Source organism: Natrix helvetica (assembly GCF_964273705.1).
Source record: "Natrix helvetica genome assembly, chromosome: 2".
Classification (NCBI taxonomy): Eukaryota; Metazoa; Chordata; class Lepidosauria; order Squamata; family Natricidae; genus Natrix; species Natrix helvetica.
Window position 1 is genome coordinate 224,557,485 of NC_138552.1, and position 22,067 is coordinate 224,579,551.

Consider the following 22,067-nt stretch of genomic DNA (forward strand, 5'->3'; position numbering starts at 1 on the left):
AACTAACTGGCACAACTAAAAAATTGCCCTTGGCAAATCGATTGAAATGAAAATGTTGATTGTTTTTGATGATTCTTTGGGTTTTACTCAGAATTCAACCCAGTGAAAGGACCAATGTTATTACTCAAACTTAAACCATATATTTATGCTCTGCTAAGTACTTCCATAATAAAGGAACGATATGTATCAATATATCTTTGATTCATCAAATACATGTTTATTTTCTATTCTTTCTATATTATTGTACCCATTAGATGTTGCTACACTAGCTGAACTATAGACTCAGCCATATTATGTCAGGTTCAAGACAGTGGCCATCCTTTTTGTACTGGTATGTCAATAACTTATGAAGTCACAGGAGAAAAACTGGAATAAAGTTCTAACACTGTTTGAAGGCAGCAGCTCTGTCCTACCTTGAAATGCACCCGGAGGCTACAGCTGGTCCAGAACGCAGCCGCGCGGGTAATTATGGGGAGTACTAGGTACTCCCATGTGACACCTTTCCTGCGCGAGCTGCACTGGCTTCCTGTGGTCTATCGGGTGCGTTTCAAGGTTTTGATAACTATCTTTAAAGCGCTCCATGGCTCAGGACCTAGTTACTTGCGGGATCGTATTCTGCCCCATACATCCCTGCGACCAATTCGCTCGCACAGAGAGGGACTCCTCCAGGTACCGTCCACCAGACAGTGTCGAGGGGCGGCGCCTAGGAGTAGAGCCTTCTCTGTGGCGGGCCCAGCCCTGTGGAATGACCTCCCTCCGGATATCAGGACTACGTCTGACCTCCGTTCCTTCCGAGTTAAGCTAAAGACCCACCTATTCCAAGTAGCTGGCCTGGCTCAACCATGATCTAACTATATCGCTCCTGACGGGTTTTTATTAGTATAATTCAATTGAATTTATTTATTGGGATTTTTAAGTATTGTGACTTTTTAATTGTTTTACAGCTATCAGCCTACCTCCTCCTTGTATACGTCTTATATACGTCCTTGTCATATGTATGTCCTGTCCAGATTTGTATTGTACTTTGTATTCTATTTGTTTATTGTACGCCGCCCCGAGTCCTTCGGGAGAGGGTGCGGCTTAGAAATAAATATTCTATTCTATTTTATTCTACCTGGGTTGATGTTATGCCATATTTCCTGCATGCAGAAGGCATGAAACGTAGAGTGTTCCTGAAAACAGTATGATATCAGATTGCCCCTGTCTTCTTCTGGGATATATTTGAAGAGCTCTTGATGGGAGGTCTTTCCAACAAGCTTGGGATTCCCTTGGGTTTCCTATTCAAGTACTGACTGTTGCCCCCTGCTTAAGCTTTCCAAGATAAGCCATACACTTATCCAGAGGATAAATGTATCATCTGCTGGACACCTAGGAATTTAAAATCCTTATTCGAAGTCAAAATATATTGACACTTTGAAACAAATATTCAACAATTCAGTAATACAACTATAAGCATTTCAAAGCTGCTACACTCTTTGTAGAAGAATTATGTACAGGGTGGGTAAAAATACAAGAGTTAGGAGTAACTTGAACTTTCTGTTTTTCATTACATGTCATTTTGTCCTAAGAGAAAAATATGTATTTCTGAATTCTTTAATTTTTTAATATGAAAATACACACATACTATATTAGATTTGCTATACAGGATTTCTGAATGGTATGGAAAGACTCAAATTGTAAAACTTCTGCACCAGTGTGATTTAACTCTGTTCCTCTTCTCCTTTTACTACATGATATTTAATCCACATAACAGGCCTCTAGTTATGGTCCTACAGCTGCATTACAACTATTACATTATTTATTGTTACATTTCTTTCCTGGCTAGACTTTGACCAAAAGAGATCACCTAAAGGAATTATTTGATCCTCTCAGAAACAGGTGGTAGAAATTACAGTCAATCAAGTTAGGCCACTAAATGAAATTTCCTTATGGGCAATTTGGCCATTGGAGCTATATAACTTTGGAAGCTGAAAACAAACAGGCCTCTTTTTATATTGTTAGAGTCGCAATAGGAGAACTGTCTGGTGTGGCTCATATTATCTTATGAATAGACACACTGATGGATGAGAACCTTCTCAAATCTCCTGATGTTCCAGGAGTATATGTATATCATGCATATCAATGTATATAATATATTACAGCCTTTGCAAACCTTACCATCTCACTTCATATATTCCTCAGAATCATTTGGTGTAGTAAAGGTAGTGTAGTTTTATCCCAGCTGAGCCTCTTTATATGTACCGTATGTGTTCAACTGGACACTTCTTGAACCATGCAGAAAATCTATTTTTGTATTGCTGTGAATTTCTGTGGACTCTGATTCTGAATTAGTGTGGAGTACTAATATTAATGATCCATCTTAAGCAAAATAGATAAACTGTGAGAGTTTTGTCTACTTAGAAGTACGCCCTACTGAGTTTAAAAGGAAGGGCTTAGTTCCTTTTAATCCTTTCTAAGCAGAGAAACTCTAAAGCAGCAGATTTTCCTTAAGTCTCACTGTATTCACAGGGTCTAACTAATCAGCTTGTTAACCACTGCTTACTTAAAATGGATTGAGTTTCAGATCACTATCTCTGTAAGAAGTAGGGAATTGTTACTCATTGCTTTCAGCTACATTAATAAATATTTGCAAATGTGGTTCAAAAGGTGGGATCCAAATATATGTACATAGATTCTGCTCAACAGAGTTCACAAAGGTAAATGACTGGCTTTGGAGAAAATAGAAGAGAGTTAGTTTTATTACGGCTGTTAAAAATCTGAAATGAATGATGAAGCAGAATAAACAGGCTGCAGCTCCTTCCCGCTACTTAACTACCTTTCTATCTATTGTTCTCTTCTGGAGAAAATGTTTATTTTATTTCTGTTTGAGGAGTTCTTCCATTTGTAGCAGAAAGTGCACGTAACTCCTCTCCACAAAAAGCAAAAGACCTTGACAAGAACCAGAATCTCTATTCTTATATTTTATCTGCTGTTTTCCCAAGTATTCTTCTAAATTGTCTATAGAAGGGGTGTCAAACTTGAGGCCCGCGGGCTGGATGCGTCACGTGCTGGCCATGCCCACCCCCATTTTAGCGAAGGGGAGGGAAGTCACATGTCATGTGACAAAAATGTGACACCAAGTTTAACAATCCTGGTCCATAACATAATATGAGTACACAGCATTGTGAGCCTGAGTACTTACATGCAGGGATAACAAACGGATTTAGTCAATTGATTTCAAATAGGGTTTTTTTCAAATTTATATGTTGAATTGTCAGAAATTCGTGCTTAAATTAAGTGAGCATATTTCTGAAACGCACCTACATTATTTTGAATTAAAAATAATCTGTGCTTACAGTGTTCTCTTTTTCAGTGGTATAAGAGTAAATTTTAACAACCAGTGGATATAATTTAAAGTCTGGTTCAGAATCCCCTGGCCAAATTATCTTAATCTTTCTTCAGACTGTGACTGCAATAGCCTTCGGTTAGAGGTAAAAGGCATCTATAATTTTTTTTCTCCCTTTCACTATGTTAAGCTGGAAAAGCAAATACAGCTCCCATGCCACTTGCCCTAAGACAAGGAGACTTCCTTTTCTTTTCTCTGTTGCCTACAGTATTGAAAAGTAGAATTTTCTCAATTCATGCTGTACCTGAAACTTTTTGTATCATAATGCCCTTCTCAAAACAGCAGTATACGTTTGAAGCAAACTTTTTTCTTCTTCGATATGCTGCTGATATGATCTACAAACTGGGAGGCTAAAATTGTAATCATAACTTCACTGCTTTTCAAAACTATTCTGGTGTAGCATTATACCTGCCCTTGAATTTTATTTTGTCATGCTCCAAACAAACTCAAACTCATTTGTCTGAGAAAGCCTGATTTCTCTGTGAAGCATGATAGGCTTCCAAAAGTGGAAAAAATCAGTTTCAAATATGCAGAATCATTACTCCATGCAGTGGTGTATTAACCATTAAGCAGACTAAGTACGTGCTTAGGGTACCAGGCCCAAAGGGGGCACCACAAAGTTGAGAAGAAGAAAAAAAACCAATGAAGATTTGTACACTATGTACAAAGGAAGGGGACACCAAGATTTGTCAGTACTTAGGGTACCAGTGAGCCTTAAACTGCCATTGACTCCATGTACGGTAATCTTTGAAGATATTCAGATTTCAATTGTATTAGGGGCACTAACTCATCCATCATCATGAGTGGATCAAACCTTCTTAAGCTGATCATTGTTAGATTTTATTTGGTCTTTGCTTGAGTTTTGAATTGGTCAAATGCAGGGTGTTACTAATTTTCCCCATTTTTTATTTTTTTCCATTTATTGACAAGAATAAATACTAACGTTGGAATATGTATTATTTTATTGGGATTGTTACTTCCAACTTTCCAATTTTTTAAAGTATATTTGGCACCCAAAAATTTAGTGAGGACTATTAGATAAATCATTTAAATCTATTACATGGGATAAGATTTACACTGTAATCCTGGACATGTTTATATTCTCTGTATTTGGAACTCTTCTGTGTAAACTGTGAAATAGTTCCTGTAAGAATTCTAGTAATCATAAGTAACATTGGAAGGACATCAGGTTGAGGAATGATTGTAGACTGCAATGTTAGCCACGATAGTACAGATATTGTTAGTTTCCCCCTAGGGTTGAATTATAATCGATTTTTGAACAGTTATTTGACATGTATTGGAAACCTGTGGATCTTTTAAAGAAATAACTGGTGTTCTGTGCTCAATGTAGGAGATGTGCTGCTCAAAATGCAACATTGGTTCAACATAGTGTCCAGATTCTCTAACTAAAAGGTAGTCTTTTTTGACTCAAGCTTTTTTCCTAGCTGCTTCATGGACATATTCATGTAGGGTTTTCTGAGAGAGGGAAAAAATGGTTTCCACTGCTTTTTCTGGGATATTCTTTCATGTTGCAAGTTTAATCTTTATTCTTGGTGCTTCTTGGTAGTCTGCCATCAAAGTCACCAGGACTTGCCCTACTATTTTTTTTCAAGATCAAACAAGGCTAGTCACCTGCTGACCAGAAGTTAATTTTTTTATTAAATTGATTCTGAAATAGTCTTTATTTCATGCTTAGCTTTTAAGTTATATATGAATGGTTGAAAACTAGGAGGAGTAGAATAGAAATATACATCACATATTTTTACAATTGCAAAAAATTAGTGCAACATTGGAAGGAAACTCGGTCTCTACCAATTATACAATAGTCAGAAGAAGTCAGTTTTCCAAATCTGAGTAGCAAGTATTTTACTACTAAGAGTCCATTTGGACTCTCAGTTGTGAGCCGTGCGATCGTTGAACCCTCTTTATTTCACTTTTAAAGCATTTTTTACTACTTATTCGCCCAAACCAGTAGTTTAAAAAAATGCTTTAAAAAGTGAAAAAAAGAGCTTCTGACGATCGCGCAGCTCACAGATGAGCCGCGCGATCGTTGGAAGCTCCCCCCCCCACTTTTAAAAGAATTTGTTTCCTGCCTATTCACCTGAACCGGCAGGAAAAAAATGCTTTAAAAAGTGAAAAAAGTTGACCACACCCACACAATCACATGACCCCCAGCACCAAGCCACCCCCATAAAACCGGTGGACAAAAAAATTAGATTTTACCACTGGCTATGTATGTTTCCCTTGCCTGAATTTTTAAATTCATTTAAATGTTACTGATTTTATTTTATAACATGTGAATTATATATGTAACATGAGCTTAGTTTAATAAATAAGAGGTATGTGATTTTGTAACTTTTCAGTTTTTTTCTTTTGCATAGCATAAACAGGAGATAAAAAACCTACCCATTTCCTGATTCTTAGGATATTTCAAAGAAATTCAGAGATTGAGTGAAATGGAATCTAATCTCATCCATAGTGTTATGAAATGAACAATCATCTTGCAAACAAAAGTTATCTGCAATGCTTCCTTCCTCTCAATTATCCTTTAAATGAGTTTTAAGAGAGAAATGTCATGTTACAATGATTATATGCAATTGCTTGTAGATTTGTCATGTTATATTGAATTATTGGTAGGAATCCGTATAATACAACAGTATTAGAGGTTGTCCATTGACAGCAACACTTTACAACTTAACATTGTTTAGGTTCTCAGAGACGGAGACTCATTCCAGCTTTGTCGCTTGACACTACATCTCCTATAAGGAAGCCTACCAGCCCAGCCATACGCTGGGTAGATGGACCTCTACGAAGTGCCCAAAGAGGGATGGGAGAGCCTTTTGAAATCAAAGTCTATGAAATTGATGATGTGGAACGGCTCCAGCGACGGCGCATGGGGGATAACAATGTGAGGCCATACTAATTTTTTTTTAACAAGGACAGATACTGGTTTTATGTTACTGTATATTTATTTGTAGATGCTTTCAGCAAAATTTGCAAATCACTCTTTAAAATATATCCAGTGAAGTAGGCATGATCCTAAATTCAAATAGAACCCACAATACTCCATAAAAACAATTCCTAAAAGAGATCTGGGAATTTTGCTAAGAACAATATTGTTTTGCTGTACATGAAGCTTTCTGGAAAATGTGTTGATATTTATTTGTACGTATGTAACCTTTGCAGTCAAATCCAGTCAGATAATACCAACATTTTAAAAAAAGAAACATTTTTTAAAAATAAAAAATAAAATGTAGCATGCTGCAAGAAATGATGACTGTTAACTTTGCTTCAATAACTAGACAGGTAGCCCTCAACGTATGATCACGATTGGAACTGTCACTAAGTGATGTGATTGTTATTTTTATGACCTTTTTTTGCTGCAGTAGTTAAGTGAATCCCATTGATTTTGCTTGTTGGAAAGGTTGCAAATGGCAATCACAAGACCCCAGGACACTGCAGCCATTTTAAATACATGCCGATTGCCAGGAGCTCAAATTTTAATCATGCGACTATGGGGATGCTGCAGTGAGAACCAGTCATAAGTTACTTTTTTCAGGGCCGCCATAACTTTGAATAGTTGTTAAATGAATGCTCATAAGTCAAGGACTACCTGTACTCACACCCTCACCTGATCCACAAGTCCATGCTCACTTCTATAAACACAAAGAAACAATGTCCACAGAATCAGATTTACATTAATCAGAATAAGACTGATGGGTATACAGGAAACCCTGATTCAAAAGCTTTCAGTATACCATCCCTTTTAGATTATATATGTATGTTTCTGCAGAATGCCAACTAGGTAATGTAAATTGAAAGACAAGTGTTGCAATGCCACCTATAACATTTGAAAATCTATAGCGGATGGTATGGTGACACATCCATAGTCTTGATCACTTGTCAAAGATAAGGAATGGAGGGCTGTTATTTATGGTGAGTAGTCCGGAAAGACCATTTTTTGCTCTAGTGACTCACTCCTAGTTTCAGATCCATTCAGATTAAAAGGAAATTGAGTGTTTTCCCCAGTAATTTTCTCTTACAAATACCTCCTCTCAGGAACTATGGTAGTAAGAATAGTACATTTAATCTTAACTTCTGCTTTCACTCTTGGAATTGTAACCTTGATAATGAACCCTTTTCTTTGCAGAAAATGTAATTGCTTTAGGATGTGAAATAAAAATGAGAATAAAATAAAATATTTTTGTTAAATCCATTTGGGAGGAAATTTAGATTTAATGTGCTACAATAACATTATTACTTACCATCCCTTAAATGTCCAAGGTTTATTTGTGTAACTGGTTCCCCATAATTTAACTTAGGTTTGTTTCTGATTCCTACCAAATGAGAAATAATTGTCCTGGAGAAATGTTTTTGTCTCATCTTTACTCATTGCTCTTTTTTCTTCTTCTCATATGTCTTACTGGGTAGGAGGTGATTTGCTACAACGCTAAGCTAAAAATCTTGGAGCACCGACAGCAGCGAATTGCAGAGGTCAAGGCCAAGTACGAGTGGTTAATGAGAGAGCTGGAAGTGACCAAACAGTATTTGATGCTGGATCCCAATAAATGGCTCAGTGAATGTAAGGTTTTATGCCTCCTCCGCTAATTCATTGCAACAACATTTTACTGGAATTTCCACTTAGCCCCTACTCTTTTTAAAGCAAATAAAATTTCAATCTTGAAATTATATTTGACCTCAAGCAGGTTTGGATTGTCTGGGATTCTATTACGGTTCCCACATCATTTCCATTAAACTAGGACATTGGAAGCAAGTGGGCGTATTTGTTCAAAAGCTGAATCAGAGAAGTGAGAAATATTGCCGTCACCAGATTAACGCATAGGCGTCTCAGTCCACAGCTTCTGAAAATGAGTTTTTTTTCCTCTTCTGCCCTCAGTTCACTCAGACATACAAGTTATATAATAAGTCTGCTATCCACCTATTAAATAATACTATGAGGCAAATTTAACTATTGCTCAAAATGTCTTTTTAACCAGAAATTAATCTGATTCTTTATATATAGTCAGGAAAGAACAGAGATCACAGAGTTTGAAAGGCTACTTCAGTTATTGAGTCCAACCCCTTGCTTAGCTTAGGAAACTGAATGTTAGCAATTTTGACAGATAAGTATCTTACCTCTGCATGAATGTAACTATGAAAGGGAAGTCTGGACCCTTTCCAAGTAATTGGTTCTACTCTAAACTGCTTTTATTTGTTAGGTTTTTAAAAAAATGAGTTGGAGTATGCCTTTCAATAACTTAAATCCATGTATTTATGTTCTACGTTCTGGACTAAGTGTGTTATTATATTGAGAATTTTCAATCTTCATAGAACTTCATAGAACGAGTCCCTTCGGGGAGAGGGGGCGGTCTAGAAATCAAATAAAATAAATAAAATAAATAAACTTAGTTTCTAGTCCCCTTATCATCCTCCTGGTCTTTTTCAGAAGTTCCAAATCTCTCCTGAAGTGTAATAACTAGAATTAGGCATAGTACTACAAGTGGGGTGAATTGAATCAAAATAAAGGGGAACAATTACATTTTAAATTTTAAAATTAAACACTTTTTCTCCAAAATGTATGGCTCTTCATGTCTCCATGGATCACAGAATGCCAGGCCCCCTGTCCTCCACTATCTCCCAAATATATGTTCATTGAATTAGAATAGAATAGAATAGAGCTGGAAGGGACCTTTGAGGTCTTCTAATCCAGCCCCTTGCTCAAGCAGGAGAACCTATACTATTTCAGACAAGTGACTGTCTAGTCCTGTGATGGCGAACCTAGGGCACGTGTCTACAGGTGGCACGCAGAGCCATTTCTGAGGGGACATGAGGCGTTGCCCTGCCAGCTCCAGCTGATTTTCAACCTTGATTTTCAGCCATTTTTTGCCTTCTGGAGAGCAAAAAACCGCCCAACATACAAACCAGAAGTTTGGGAATGGACTTGACCCTTGGGGGGGGGGGGCAGGAGGAACCATTTTCACCTTCCCCAGTCTCCTAGAAAGCCTCTGGAGCCTGAGGAGGGCGAAAAATGGACATACTGGGCCCACCCACCGGAAGTTGGAAATAGGCCTCTGGAGGGCCTCCGGGGTGCCAGGGGAGGCCGTTTTCGCCCTCCCCAGGCTGCAAGAAAGCCATGTGTGCATGCACGGGGCAGCGGAGGGGTCACACGTGCATGTGCAGGGGGCACAGCAGGGAGGCATTAAATTATGGGAGTGAGCACATGATAGTGTTTGTGCTTTTGGCACTCCAGGCGAAAAAGGTTCGCCATCACTGGTTTAATCTCTTCTTAAAAATCTCAGGCGATAGATCATCCACTATTTCTGAAGGCAAGCTGTTCCACTGGTTAATTGTCCTCACTGTTAGGAAGTTTCTTCTTAATTCCAGGTTGCTTCTCTCCTTGGTTAGTTTCCAAATATTGTTTCTTGTCCTGCCCTCTGGTGCTTTAGAGAATAGTTGAACCCCTCTTCTTTGTGGCAGCCCTCATTGTGTCAATGACATTAAATCAACCCTAAAATTACATTTGGATTTTTTGCATCCAGAACTTACCATTAACTAATATTCAGTTAATAATCAGCTATTCCAAGATATATTTCAAAAATGTTACCAATGTGTTGTTGTTGGTGGCGGTGGTGATGATTATGATTTTGGCACCATCCAATTGCCAGGCTCTGACTTCACAATATAGCAAAGAAAGCAAGGCAGCATAGCAAATATAATAACATAGCAAAGCAGGATAAAAATAAAATAGCAAAATACAAATGAATGCACAAGATGGAAATGTAGCCACTCATGAGAAAACTATATTCGGAATCCATCCACAAGGCACTCCAGTCACTTTCTAGAATGCCAACAGGATGAGATCCCTGATCCTGCAGGGACCTCATTCCAAAGTACATGTTCCAGAAGGAGAAGGCATGTTTCTGGGTCCCAAAATATGACACTGTTTAATAAAAAGAACCTGGCGTATGTCAATACTGTTGACCCACTTTGACTAGGGAAAAGCAATAGGAAGTAGACATCCCTCAAATAACACATCCCTATGCCACATAGGACTTTATAGGAAATAACCAGGACTGTGAATTATACTTGGAATTATACTGGCAACCCAGTGTAGCTCAGTCCCTGCACTTTGGACCATTGAAAGCTTTCAAGTGACTTTCAAGGGTAGCTCCATGTGCAGCACATTACAGTGGTTGAGCTGTGAAATGATTAGGGCATGAGTGACTGTCTGAAGTCATCCAACCAGCGCTTATTTATTTTTTAATGTTTTTATTTTTATCCCACCTGTATTATTATTTTATAAGTAACCCAAGGAACATACCTAATACTCCCTCCTCTATTTTCTCCACACTAACAACCCTGTGAGGCTGAGAAAGAGTGACCAGCCAAGTCACCCAGCCAGCTTTCATGCCTAAATAGAGTAAATCTCAGTGTTCTGGTTTCTAGTCTGGTTGATCTTTTGTTTCCTAAGTGAAGAACTTGGCATTTGGCTCTATTAAATTACATCTGATTACCCTGAGCTCAGGGTAATCAAGATTATTTTTAATTTTACTTCTGTCTTTTAAGATGATTAGCAAATCTATCTAATTTTATGTCAGCCACAAATTTGATAGCTTTCCATTTGCCTCTTCATCCCTTAATACAGTTGTTGATAAGTAGGGAGCTCAGAACTAAATTTTGTGGCACCTACCTTAATTCTTCACTCTCGTTTAATAAAGAATCATTCATGAACAATGAGCAATCTAGCTATTTTGTGAACAATAGAAAGCAGTGCTTTGTCTACTGCCTTATGCTTCCAGGTAAATTGTAGTGTGCAGATTTAATATATAAATACAGTACGGATCAATATAAAACATGAATATAATAACTATTGTTTTGAATGTATTGCTTCTTTGAATCTTATACACATTTTGCCTTTGGCTACAAATGTCACTTTCTATTTTTTAATCTTCCACAACTTTTCTACCCCACAAACTGAGGATAATAGTTTTGGTAGCCTTCTTCAGCCTGTTTTCTTCCACATGTATTCAATTTCAAGTGCCTTCTAGAGGAAACCAGGTTAGAGACAAATGACTGAAAACATCTGGTGGTAGGAATGCTAATGCATGAAAGCTCATTCTAAGTAAACAACCTAAAAAGGGCATTTTTTTTAAAAAATGGAATGATTTTATTTTACTAGGTATAGCTGTTTGCAACCCAGCCAGGGAAAATTAGAAAAACAAGTGGCTTGCAAAATTGCCTTATGCAAATAGTAACATGAATTTTGGTATTTTTTGTATATATTTTTAATAGTAGCAGTGAATAGATTCTTGTACTCATGAATGTTGAGTACATTCATTGAATGATGAGTATCCATATATGAATATAAATCATTCAAATTGCAAGATAGAGCTTGCATTTTCTCTCTGACAGTAATTGGGTTAGTCTTGTTTCTCCACCAGTTTTTATTTCTTTTCTTACAGTTGATCTGGAACATGTTTTTGACTTGGATTCCCTGGAGTACTTGGAGGCTCTTGAATGTGTGACTGAGCGGTTAGAGAGTCGTGTCAATTATTGCAAGGCCCACCTCATGATGATCACCTGCTTTGACATCTCTTCCAGACGTCGATGAAGAATTAACCTCAAGAATCTCTTGGACTACTGCCAGATACCCCTTTCCTCCTTTTTGAACTTATATCCCAAAGACCCAGAATGAGGATGAAGGTTGGTGCCATGTTTTGACTATATGCGAGAAGATGGATTTTTTTTTTAATGATGCTGAATATATGTTGGAAAGCAAAGACGCTGAAAATAAGGATGTGGATTCTTCAAGCCTGAAAGAGCACTTTGAGAAATCTTGAGGACATGTTTGTACATAGGAACTGCTGCAGAGGTGATTTACCCCCAGCACACACACCCCAGCCCATCAATAACTGAAGAGGGAGGAAGACGCAGGTGTAGGGAGTTGCTGAGAGCCCCAGTATAATAAAAATACATAGGGAAACTATCTGAAGTGCCTTGCAAATCTTTATTATCCAAACATTTATGTTCATACTTCTTGTACAGATGGTGCTAGTCGACAAAAAGAAAAAGACAAAAAAAAAACAGATCACAATTTTTGAAATGTATTTACAGCCTGTTATTTTCACTTGGTGTTTTATTCTATTTCTGACTTGCTGTTTCTACGTAACTTGTGTTTGTAGAGATATTTCTTATCCGATACAGCATATAAATAAATGTTAACTGTCTTTTGTTGTTCAAGAGCAGAGTAAGACCACTCAAAGGGGGAGAAAAGGTTAAAACTTCTGGATTAATCCCACCAATGTATGATGTAATAGAGGTTTCCCAGCTCTTAGTACAAAATAAAATGATAATACAAAAATACAACATGATAAGATTTCAGTTGGCACTGAGAAAATAGGGTATCACATGGTTTTGTAATATGTTCTCCTTTGGGGTACTGAAATAAATACATTGCTATGCGTATTCAGTCAACACTCCTATTTTGTTACTATTTAACCGAATATACAAACTTTTCCTAGCATTGCAATCATAGAGTTGGATTGGGAGGACCTAAGGAAGGTCATGTAGTCAAAGTATTTCCCCAAGTTCAAGTTGAGATAACTTGTGATGATAACTTGTGACTCCATTCATGTTTATATGCTCAAGAATTTAATTGGTAAATCTGTTTAGCCAACTCTGAAACCTTTGTATGCTTACAAGTATTATCGTCATCTCCTAATGTTTTCCCCAACTGTGCAGACACCTAATTTGTTCTCAATTAGGAATGGTTCCCATAACACAACAATTTTGCTGAAAAGAAAAGAAAAGGAGGGGGGAGACCTGTAAAGTTGTTACTCAAAGGAATCTTTATAATTCTAGATTTTGTCTAATCAGATAAAAATACTGAAAACTGCAAGCATTCATAACCTTTCCACAGAAAGGCTGAAGCTATTTGCATTAGAATTAAAATTAATGATTCTGTGCTACCAGTCCCCATAATTCTCCCTATCTGTATGCTGATCTTTGCTTACCCATACAACAGAAATGATAAATTGGTTAATGTTATTTATCCAGCTGAGTCAGAATACAGATATTCAGAAGTGCATTGTGAAAAGTAAAATACAGAATGAAAGTTGATAGAGTTATCTAGTTAAATCTCAAAGCTCTTGTTTTAATTTGTTTCATTGTTATCTCCAAGTCAATTAATTTGCTTTGGGATTCTTTCTTTTCTGCATTGTTTTTATTAAGGTTAAAGACCATCTGAGTGATAGAAAGTGTTAGAAGACACTTCATTTTATGCATCTTCATATGTGCTATATGCATAAATAGAATAAAATATGTACAAAAAAGGTTAATTACAAGTGAATTAAAAGTAAAAAAACATAAGCACTTGGTCAACAATGTAGGTTATGTAGTTTATATAAATTGCCGCAACACAGTAGTGTTTTTGCCTTGCTATCCTGCTTGTAGGCTTCCGTGATACCTCTAATTGGGTAGTAGGAGCAATAGCAGGCTAGACACGGTAGAGCTTTGATCTCATCTGATACGGTTCTACTTATGTTTAGAAGCATAACAATGGCGCACACCAAGGTTTCAATCCATAGCCCTTAGAAAGAAAATATGAATTTTTTGTGGCAGCAAAAGGGCTAGAGTTAAGAAAAGGAGTCCTTACCCTGATCTCTTTCTCTCTTTTTCTAAATCTGGGAGATTCTACTATTTAAAATAAAGGAAACCAGTGTTTGGGGAATTCCTTTTGGCAGGCTGGATTCCCCATTTATTTAGGAATATGGATATAAAAGATTGCTTCTGACATGTGAAGTTCTATTTGGATCAGAACATTCCACCTCATGGTTAAGTTTCACTATACTTTTCATAGGGCTAAAATGAAAATATAGACACCTCATCACCGTTGCTATCATTATAATGAGAACTCAGAATTTTTTCCCCTTCCTTTTTTAAAACAAATTAATGCTAGGAATAAAATGAAACTTCTGGCAGTATTAAATGACAAGATCACAATTTACTGTCTTTTACTGTATTAAAAGTTAATCACGTTCATGTTGCCCATGCAACAGATTGATTTGTCTGGTCTGTATATGTATGCAGTTGCCTAAATTAAAAGGAAAAAATGGTTTAGATTTGTGAAGACCAGTCCTATACTCCAAATAACTAGAGCCTTGGCATGGAAAAAACTAAGCAGTGGAATCCTAACCAATTTTACTCAAAATTACAGTCCAATGTAATTGGTCCAACGCAAGGCTTTCAAGTAAACCTAGGATAGACAGTTGTACCCATTGTTGAATAAATTGGTTTTTAGAGATATATTATAGAGAATTTTTACTGGTATTTACTAAGACTACCACATTTAATTAAGACTTAAAATTAAAAATGTTACAGGAAAAATAAAACTACTGTTTTAGAGGGCTCATGCTTTAATTTGCACATGCCTTTGACTTTATTCCTAATGGCCATCTCTCTGTGGACCAGAATGGTTCTCAGTGAAGTTGGAAGAAGAGAGTAAAGATTATTAAATGTAGAAAGATGAAAATTCTTTGAAAAGCCCTCAATGGAGGAATAGTTGGCAAAGAGGACAGAATTTGAAAAGGTGGGAAAAATGACTTGTTTGATAAGGGAAAAGACAAAGTTTTCTTAATGACTGGAATCCCTTTATGGACTTTTTGCTGAAAACTGGAAAAAAAAAGGAATGTTTGATTTATGGGTTTGATTATTGGAAGTAGAAGAATATGAAAAAAAGAGAGCCACAAGGTAACCTCAGAGAGAGAAAGAGTGGATAAAATAGAAATGCATTTATAACTGCTATAAAGATTGGAAGCCACCCCTGTTCAGGGAGTCCTCTACTTACGGCCATAATTGAGCCCAGAATTTATGTTGATAAGTGAGAAATTTGTTAAGTGAGTTTTGCCTCATTTTATGACTCTTTCTGCATTTGTTAAGTGAATCACTGCGGTTGTTAAGTGAATTTGGCTTGCTCATCGACTTTGCTTGTCAGGAGGTAGCAAAAGATGATCACATGACCCCAGGAAACTTCAATCATCATAAATATGAACCAGTTGTCAAGCATCCAAGCGTAAATCATGTGACCACGGGGATGCTGTAACAGTCATAAGTGTGAAAAATGGTCATAGGTCACTTTTTTCAGTGCTGTTATAACTTCAAACAGTCACTAAACGAACTGCTGTAAATCAAGGACTGCCTGTATATCTTTTTCTTTTTGTCTTGTTTTTTTTGGTCTTTTTTCATTACTTTCCTATTTACTTATCAATTTTCTTTACTTTCTTTTGTCTTTTAAATGTGTATTGTTTAACAAAATAAAAACGCCTTTAACGAATTAATCCAAAAAAGAAAAAGAGAGGAGTAGGAAGAAGAGCAGCAAGTCCAGTAGGTAAATTAATAATAGCTGCATGCAATGTCATTTTCACAGCATTATTTGCATATATACCTCCTTCTGGCTCTGCCCAGTGAACAAATTTCCATAAGTAGAGTTCTAATACTTTCAGCATCTCATGCACTGATTAATCTGAAATATTATTGTCCTACTTGATCACAAAATCCTTTTATAAAATGCTAAAATCCTCTAACTTAACCTACTGGGAATAGCAAATAGCTTCATAGAATGTCTTCAAGAGGCCACCCCCAGGGAAACTGTTGATTTTTATAATTTGCTCTGGACCTCTGCATTGTTTGTTTTAATTTTTTATTTATGGGGGAATAACAAGAACATTGTTTCTATGACATATCATAACAATGTATTTGAGAAGATGCCTATAAGATTTAAATACATCTCAGAATGATTAACAAAGTTAATTATTACATTCATAAATATAAGATCACCCTTTGGGGGGACTTGTTATAAAAAAGGACAGATGTGACTTTTCTAGCCATTGCTGTCTACTTGTATTTCTACTTGACTACTACTTCTATCGTTCACTTTTCTACACAAGATTTCAGTTTTCCATATTCTCCTGATATAGAAGAAGAACATGTTAATTCCTGACTTGATGGTAAAAGTGTGATAAACATCTAGCTAAATTTGTACTCAATCTAGGCTTAGAGTTTGAATAGCTCCTTCATTGGCTATCAATTACAATTTGGGCTAACAATGGAAAAAGTATATATAGTGTCTATGCTCATGTTTTCAGCTAATGGGATTATTTTTCTTTGAAATCTGCTCTCTTGCCTTTTCTTTCGTATTTTTTTCAAGTTTCGTTAAAGTTCCAGAAAAATAAATAAAAGCAGATGGGTTGTTAGTACAACATGAAACAAAACAGTTGCAAGGCTACTTGGCATTTAGAGTAGTTACATTTGGACATCACTTAGTGTGGAAGTTAATGTACGATACATTCACGCCATCTCTGTGAGTGTGATTTAATGAATTAGGAACTATAAAAGTGACTTGACTATACATCCACATGTATACTACAGAATGAATCTTACAGCTAAACTAAACGTAAGAGATGTACAGTTTGGGTGCATTTAAAAAAAGCTATAACTCTTCAATCTATTTTCGGGGCTGTGATGCTGGGAGAGACTTAATTTTTCCAAATCTGAATTGTTCCCCCTATGACCTATTTTCTCCTGGAGGCAAAATTCAGCTGCTCCTAAATGGCAGTTTGATGAGGAAGAGTGAAATACTGATCCACACGAGGCTCAGAAACAACAGTATACATTAGCACACTTTTTCTTACTTGCTGTGCATTCTAGCCAGTTTTTAAATTTTCCTGAATTGTATTTCCAAGCTGTATCGTGGGAAAACAGATATGATACTGTACCTGTGTGTGTGTGTGCACGCGCATGCGTGTGTGTGCGTGTGTGTGTGTGTGTAAATAACGATGGTCAAAAATAAAGTGTATTCATGTGTTTGATTTGGCACAATTATTCACAAGAATTAGAACTTAACTAACAAAGCTCATCACAAACCCATCAATAAAACTTTTTATCTGAATAAACTGGTTATGTATGCTGCATTTTATAGAATCTATACTTAAAAACATGTTTACACTTCAGATTATGAAGTCAAGCTGGTGTATTTGTTTCATGTCATCTTTCAAAAAAAGTAGCATCCATAAACTGATGAAAAAATAATTTGAATATCACTAAGTTAACATTCATTCCAAACCTCCAGTTTTAATGGATGGCCATGTATACAAAAACTTTTAGGATCGAGACAAAATATGAATCAGGGGTTTTTATAATCCATCTTCTTATCTCCTGCCCTACTATTAGCCTATGTGAGAATAAGACTATAACATCACAGATGTCTTGCCATTAATATGAAAGCACAATGCTTTCATTGTGTGTATCATTTCTGATGGAACATGGATATATAACTGGCATCTAAAATGGCATCTGTTGCCTTTATTATTGTCCTAGCCAAAATGTAAACCATTAGTCAAATAGATGAGATAGCAATTCATTACCACACATAAATCTCAATTTATGTTATCTGTTTACTTCACATGGCATTCTATAATCCCAAAAAGTTCTGACTGGTTTTTGGCTCATACAAGGATTTCTGAATATTAATTTGTCCATCCTACTGAGTAACTAAATTCCTTGTTCAACATCTGCATAAGATTTATGAAATTCCTATTCTGTGTGTCTTTTTTTCTTCTCTTTTTATCAGATAATCATACTCAATGGTTTGAGTGATCATTCTAAATTAGTTTCAGATTTTATTTCCATCACAAAGCAGTTGTCTCAAACCAAGTAAGCAACTGTGGTAGGTTTCTCAAAGGATGTTTCTATCCAGAATCGATATTATTGGGAAATAATTCATTTGCATATATTGTACACCATCTGTTGAAAATTATATTCAAAATTAGTTTTCAATTTGATCAAACTCTGTTATAGTGCGAAAAAATTATTGAATTAGACTCTAAAGGCAAGGATGGATCAGAGCAAAGATATATGCAGTTTACTGTTATGATGGCCCCAAGAACATGAAGGACGAAATATTCATTAATAGGGGTGATAATGTAGATGTATGAAAACTAACCATTGATAAATTTGTCCTCCAAGAATTTATCCAACCATCCAAGTTCACCAGCCCTAAATTCCAAAATTGAAGGACACACTAAATGAAGTAATAATTCCTTAGTCCTGAAGGGTGTTTTTTTTAAAAAAAATACAATATTTTCAGATGAAATGCTAAGTGATACTCATTTAAATTAACCTTTCAAATTACCTTAAGGGAAGATAAATGTATTCTATAAAACTTTGAGTGGTCCTACTCATAGAGCATTTATTATAAAATGATGGTAATAAAAATGGTGCTTAAAAGCAGTTTCAGCAATATCTATATTACATATACTCTCTATATGGACTTAGTTACCTTATATATTGTATAATATATGTGTGAATGGATATATGAATAAAACCATTACCTGGAGATTTTGCGCATATATAGATACTACTTTTTCTACATTTTAATTAATCCCCAATTTTCCCTGCTGAAACTGCTATCTGACATCCATCATCTATTTGACGTTATGAAGGACATAATTTATTTGTAAACTCAGGATGTTCTTGCTTTATAGACTTGCTTGTATTTTATAATTTATTTACCCATCATGATTGGAAATGCTTATCTAAGTACTATGCATTAATGTGTACTTTTGCTGAGTCCATTGCGTTCTGTCTGTGGCAATGTTCTTTTTCATAGTGAGTGATACAATAAAGTCACGTAAGGTTGGAAAGTATCCTTTGCCTTGGGCAAAATGTTTCTACTGAGTCAGTCATGAAAAGCTCCACTACAAGACAGACACACAATTCAATATTGTCCTAAAACAGCTCGTCTTTATTGGACCAGAATGAAACACTGGAAGCAGTAGGACGAGAGTGGAAAAGAAACAGAAAAAGGCATCGTCTGCAAGCATATTGATGGAATATGTCAAGCCTTTTACCATTAAAATATAAAGTTTACAGTTTGCTGACTTACAAAGGCTCTTACCTTTTGTGGTGTATGAGGTGTGAAATACGCTGTCATGTTTAAAAGATATAAATGTTTAGTGGCATTAAATGTTTACTTTTATGTTACCCATCCTAATTTTCATCAAGTATTGGCTTCAGTGGAAAAATGCCAAACTACAATGTTGTCTTGTTGAGAAAAATAGGCATGTGAGAAAGCACTAACTTCACCAATGTGATTTTGTCAGAAGGCAGATTAATTTAAATGATTTCCTGGGTCAACAAGATGAAATCACTGGATATTTAAAGGGTTTAAGATTTACTAGAAAGTACAGTTTATTTGCTGATACCAATGGGAGTACTCTAATAAAGTGATTGTCACATCTTTACAATTTACCTTCTCATCTGCCAAGCTCATCAGCACAACCAAAGTTTAATAAATGTTGATTGTGATGCTTAACCAGAAAGCAGATACAGCACATGTATTATTTTCTCACTGAACTGTAGACATTGAGAGTCCATTTTCTGTAGCTTGTTCTTAAAATGAATAATTGTCTGAATTCATAACTAACTTTAGTGGGATGATAGACATGAGCTATTGGTATGCAGCAGTTCCTTTCAGTCCTTACAAAGCATACACCATTGATTGATGAAATATTCTTGGTTTAATTTCAGAGGGGCAGAATTCAACCCTTACCTTTCCCCAACAATCTCTGAAGATACTGTTTTCCAAAATCTGTACAATTGCAGGAAGGTCAAGCAACGTGAAGAAAGTGGAGCAAAAGGAACATAGAAAAGCAAAATGTGAACATGTTAAGAACACACACACACACACAAAAACTACCAATGAATATCAATTAAGCAGTCAGCTCTTAAACACCCCAGAGTCTGGAATGTAATCAATTCTTCTGAAAATATTGCCAGACTTAAGGACAGGGAGGAGATATTTCTAATATGGAAGTTGTTGGCAGGAAGACTCTGCTTTTTGCATCAACCAAGTAGAGTCGGATGAAACCAAGATCTCAAACAATATATCCTTAAGTACAGGGCTGTCAAACTCCCAGCCTGCAGGCTGGATGCATCATGTGCTGGCCACACTCCTGCCTTGTTTAGTAAAGGGGAAAGTCCCAATATGCCACGAGATGCCACCGTGACAATGTGAATTTGATACCCCTGCTCAAGTAGGTCTTTAAGTACTAATAATACTGCTTTCCTAGCTGAAATCTTCAACAAACTTAAAAGGCAGACCTAAACCAACTTAACTTAACTTAACTTTATTGGATTTCTAGACCGCCCCTCTCTCAAAAGAGAAGACCAAGAACACAGTAATATACATATAGACTGAAGATGATCCAGGTAAATACCCTGTTTCCCCCAAAATAAGACCTCCCTGGACAATAAGTCCAATCGGGCTTTTGAGCGCATGCACTAATCTGCACCTCAAAAATAATAAGACCTCCTCAAAAATAAGACCAAGTGCTTATTTTGGGGGTCAAAAGAAAATAAGACCTTGTCTTATTTTCAGGAAAACACGGTATCACAATAGCTGGATCATAGAAATGATCATTTCTAGAGTATGATTTTTAAGTTAATAAAAGGTCCTATTAGCTACAGCTATTATTTGAAATACTGGACAACTCCTAAACTGCACACTCAGTAGAGCAGCAAATGCAGCTAAGTCCAGAACAAAATCATTGTCCACAGATGGTTGGTCTCCATCCAAGTAGAGCTTTTGTAGTTTATTACAACAAGCTGTTCATTACTGAATCAAGGTGATATTTAAATAGACCTAACTAGGTTTCCCCAGACTTAGTGGGAATACAACTCATTGTTTTTCTGGCAATGAAAAAGGCAATGCAAAGTTTCTGCCTCAAAGTAGAAAAAAAGTATCAGAAATCTTCAAGGAAATGATGACATATTAATCTTTTGACAGCTTGCTCCGTGATTGTGCATTATGCTGTATTATGATTTAGAATGCTTTATGAAATATGCCATAGATTTATGATTTACCTCAGCACAGTTTTCAGGGCATCAACTGCCACTAAAGAGATTCAATCCCCACCCAGATGAAAAATACAATAGTGAGTAATGGAGTCAGTTCAGAGATTGCCAGCATCAGGTAATTTAATAGGAAACCAGTCCTGAGTTTATTTCTTGGCTTGACTCTTTCAGTGGGAGAGGAAACAAGACTCTGGCAAAGTTAAGATGGATAAGGATCAAGACAAAAATGATAAAAGATCTTTTGTCCTGCAATAAGGCAGATTAAACACTTTGCCTTAATTAGGCCATTTTATTTTCTATTCATTGCAAATCCAAAGAAATCTTCAGAATTTTCCTCATTGTATTTCTTTAATCCACTCCAAAATGGATAAGGTATTAAGGAATCCATCTCATTACCCACTAACTTCCTTTTTAAATGCTGTTCGTTTTATTCTAATAGGCCCAGCACCTTCACCGCAGCTTGCTAGAGATTGAATCTGAGAGCAAAATGTTTAATCTATCTTCTATCAGAACCTAATACTGAAATTCCTGGAGCTGCTCTTATTACTACAACAATCTAGTTATTTCCATGAGAGAAATAAAAATGCAGATATGCATTTAAGGAAATAGGTGTACAGTATATTTTGATTACCATGGACACTAAAAAGGATTTGAAATATTAAAGTATCAAGATGATGAATGAAAATAAAATAAAAACTATAAAGTCATAATAAACTAAAATAAAATAAAAAATTGATGGTAACAGTAGTAGACACTTACTTCAATTTTCCCC

The 22,067-nt window shown here is 36.1% G+C and overlaps 1 protein-coding gene and 1 long non-coding RNA gene across 3 annotated transcripts in view; both read left to right on the forward strand.

The window, feature by feature from the left end:
* LOC309388140 overlaps positions 1–19,086 on the forward strand; it is a 432,191-nt gene extending 413,105 nt beyond the window's left edge. Inside the window, exon 2 of the long non-coding RNA XR_014174728.1 lies at positions 16,144–19,086. This is a non-coding gene — a long non-coding RNA (uncharacterized lncRNA). The remainder of the gene's footprint in view (positions 1–16,143) is intronic.
* The window catches only part of KIF26B (kinesin family member 26B), a 308,871-nt gene extending 289,785 nt beyond the window's left edge, over positions 1–19,086 (forward strand). For both annotated transcript variants that reach the window (XM_081945182.1, XM_081945183.1), the window contains exons 13-15: positions 6,094–6,293; positions 7,817–7,967; positions 11,848–19,086. In XM_081945182.1, coding sequence (XP_081801308.1) covers positions 6,094–6,293; positions 7,817–7,967; positions 11,848–11,996 — 500 coding nt within the window. In that variant the 3' untranslated portion in view covers positions 11,997–19,086. The remainder of the gene's footprint in view (positions 1–6,093; positions 6,294–7,816; positions 7,968–11,847) is intronic.
* Positions 19,087–22,067: the final 2,981 nt, after the last annotated feature.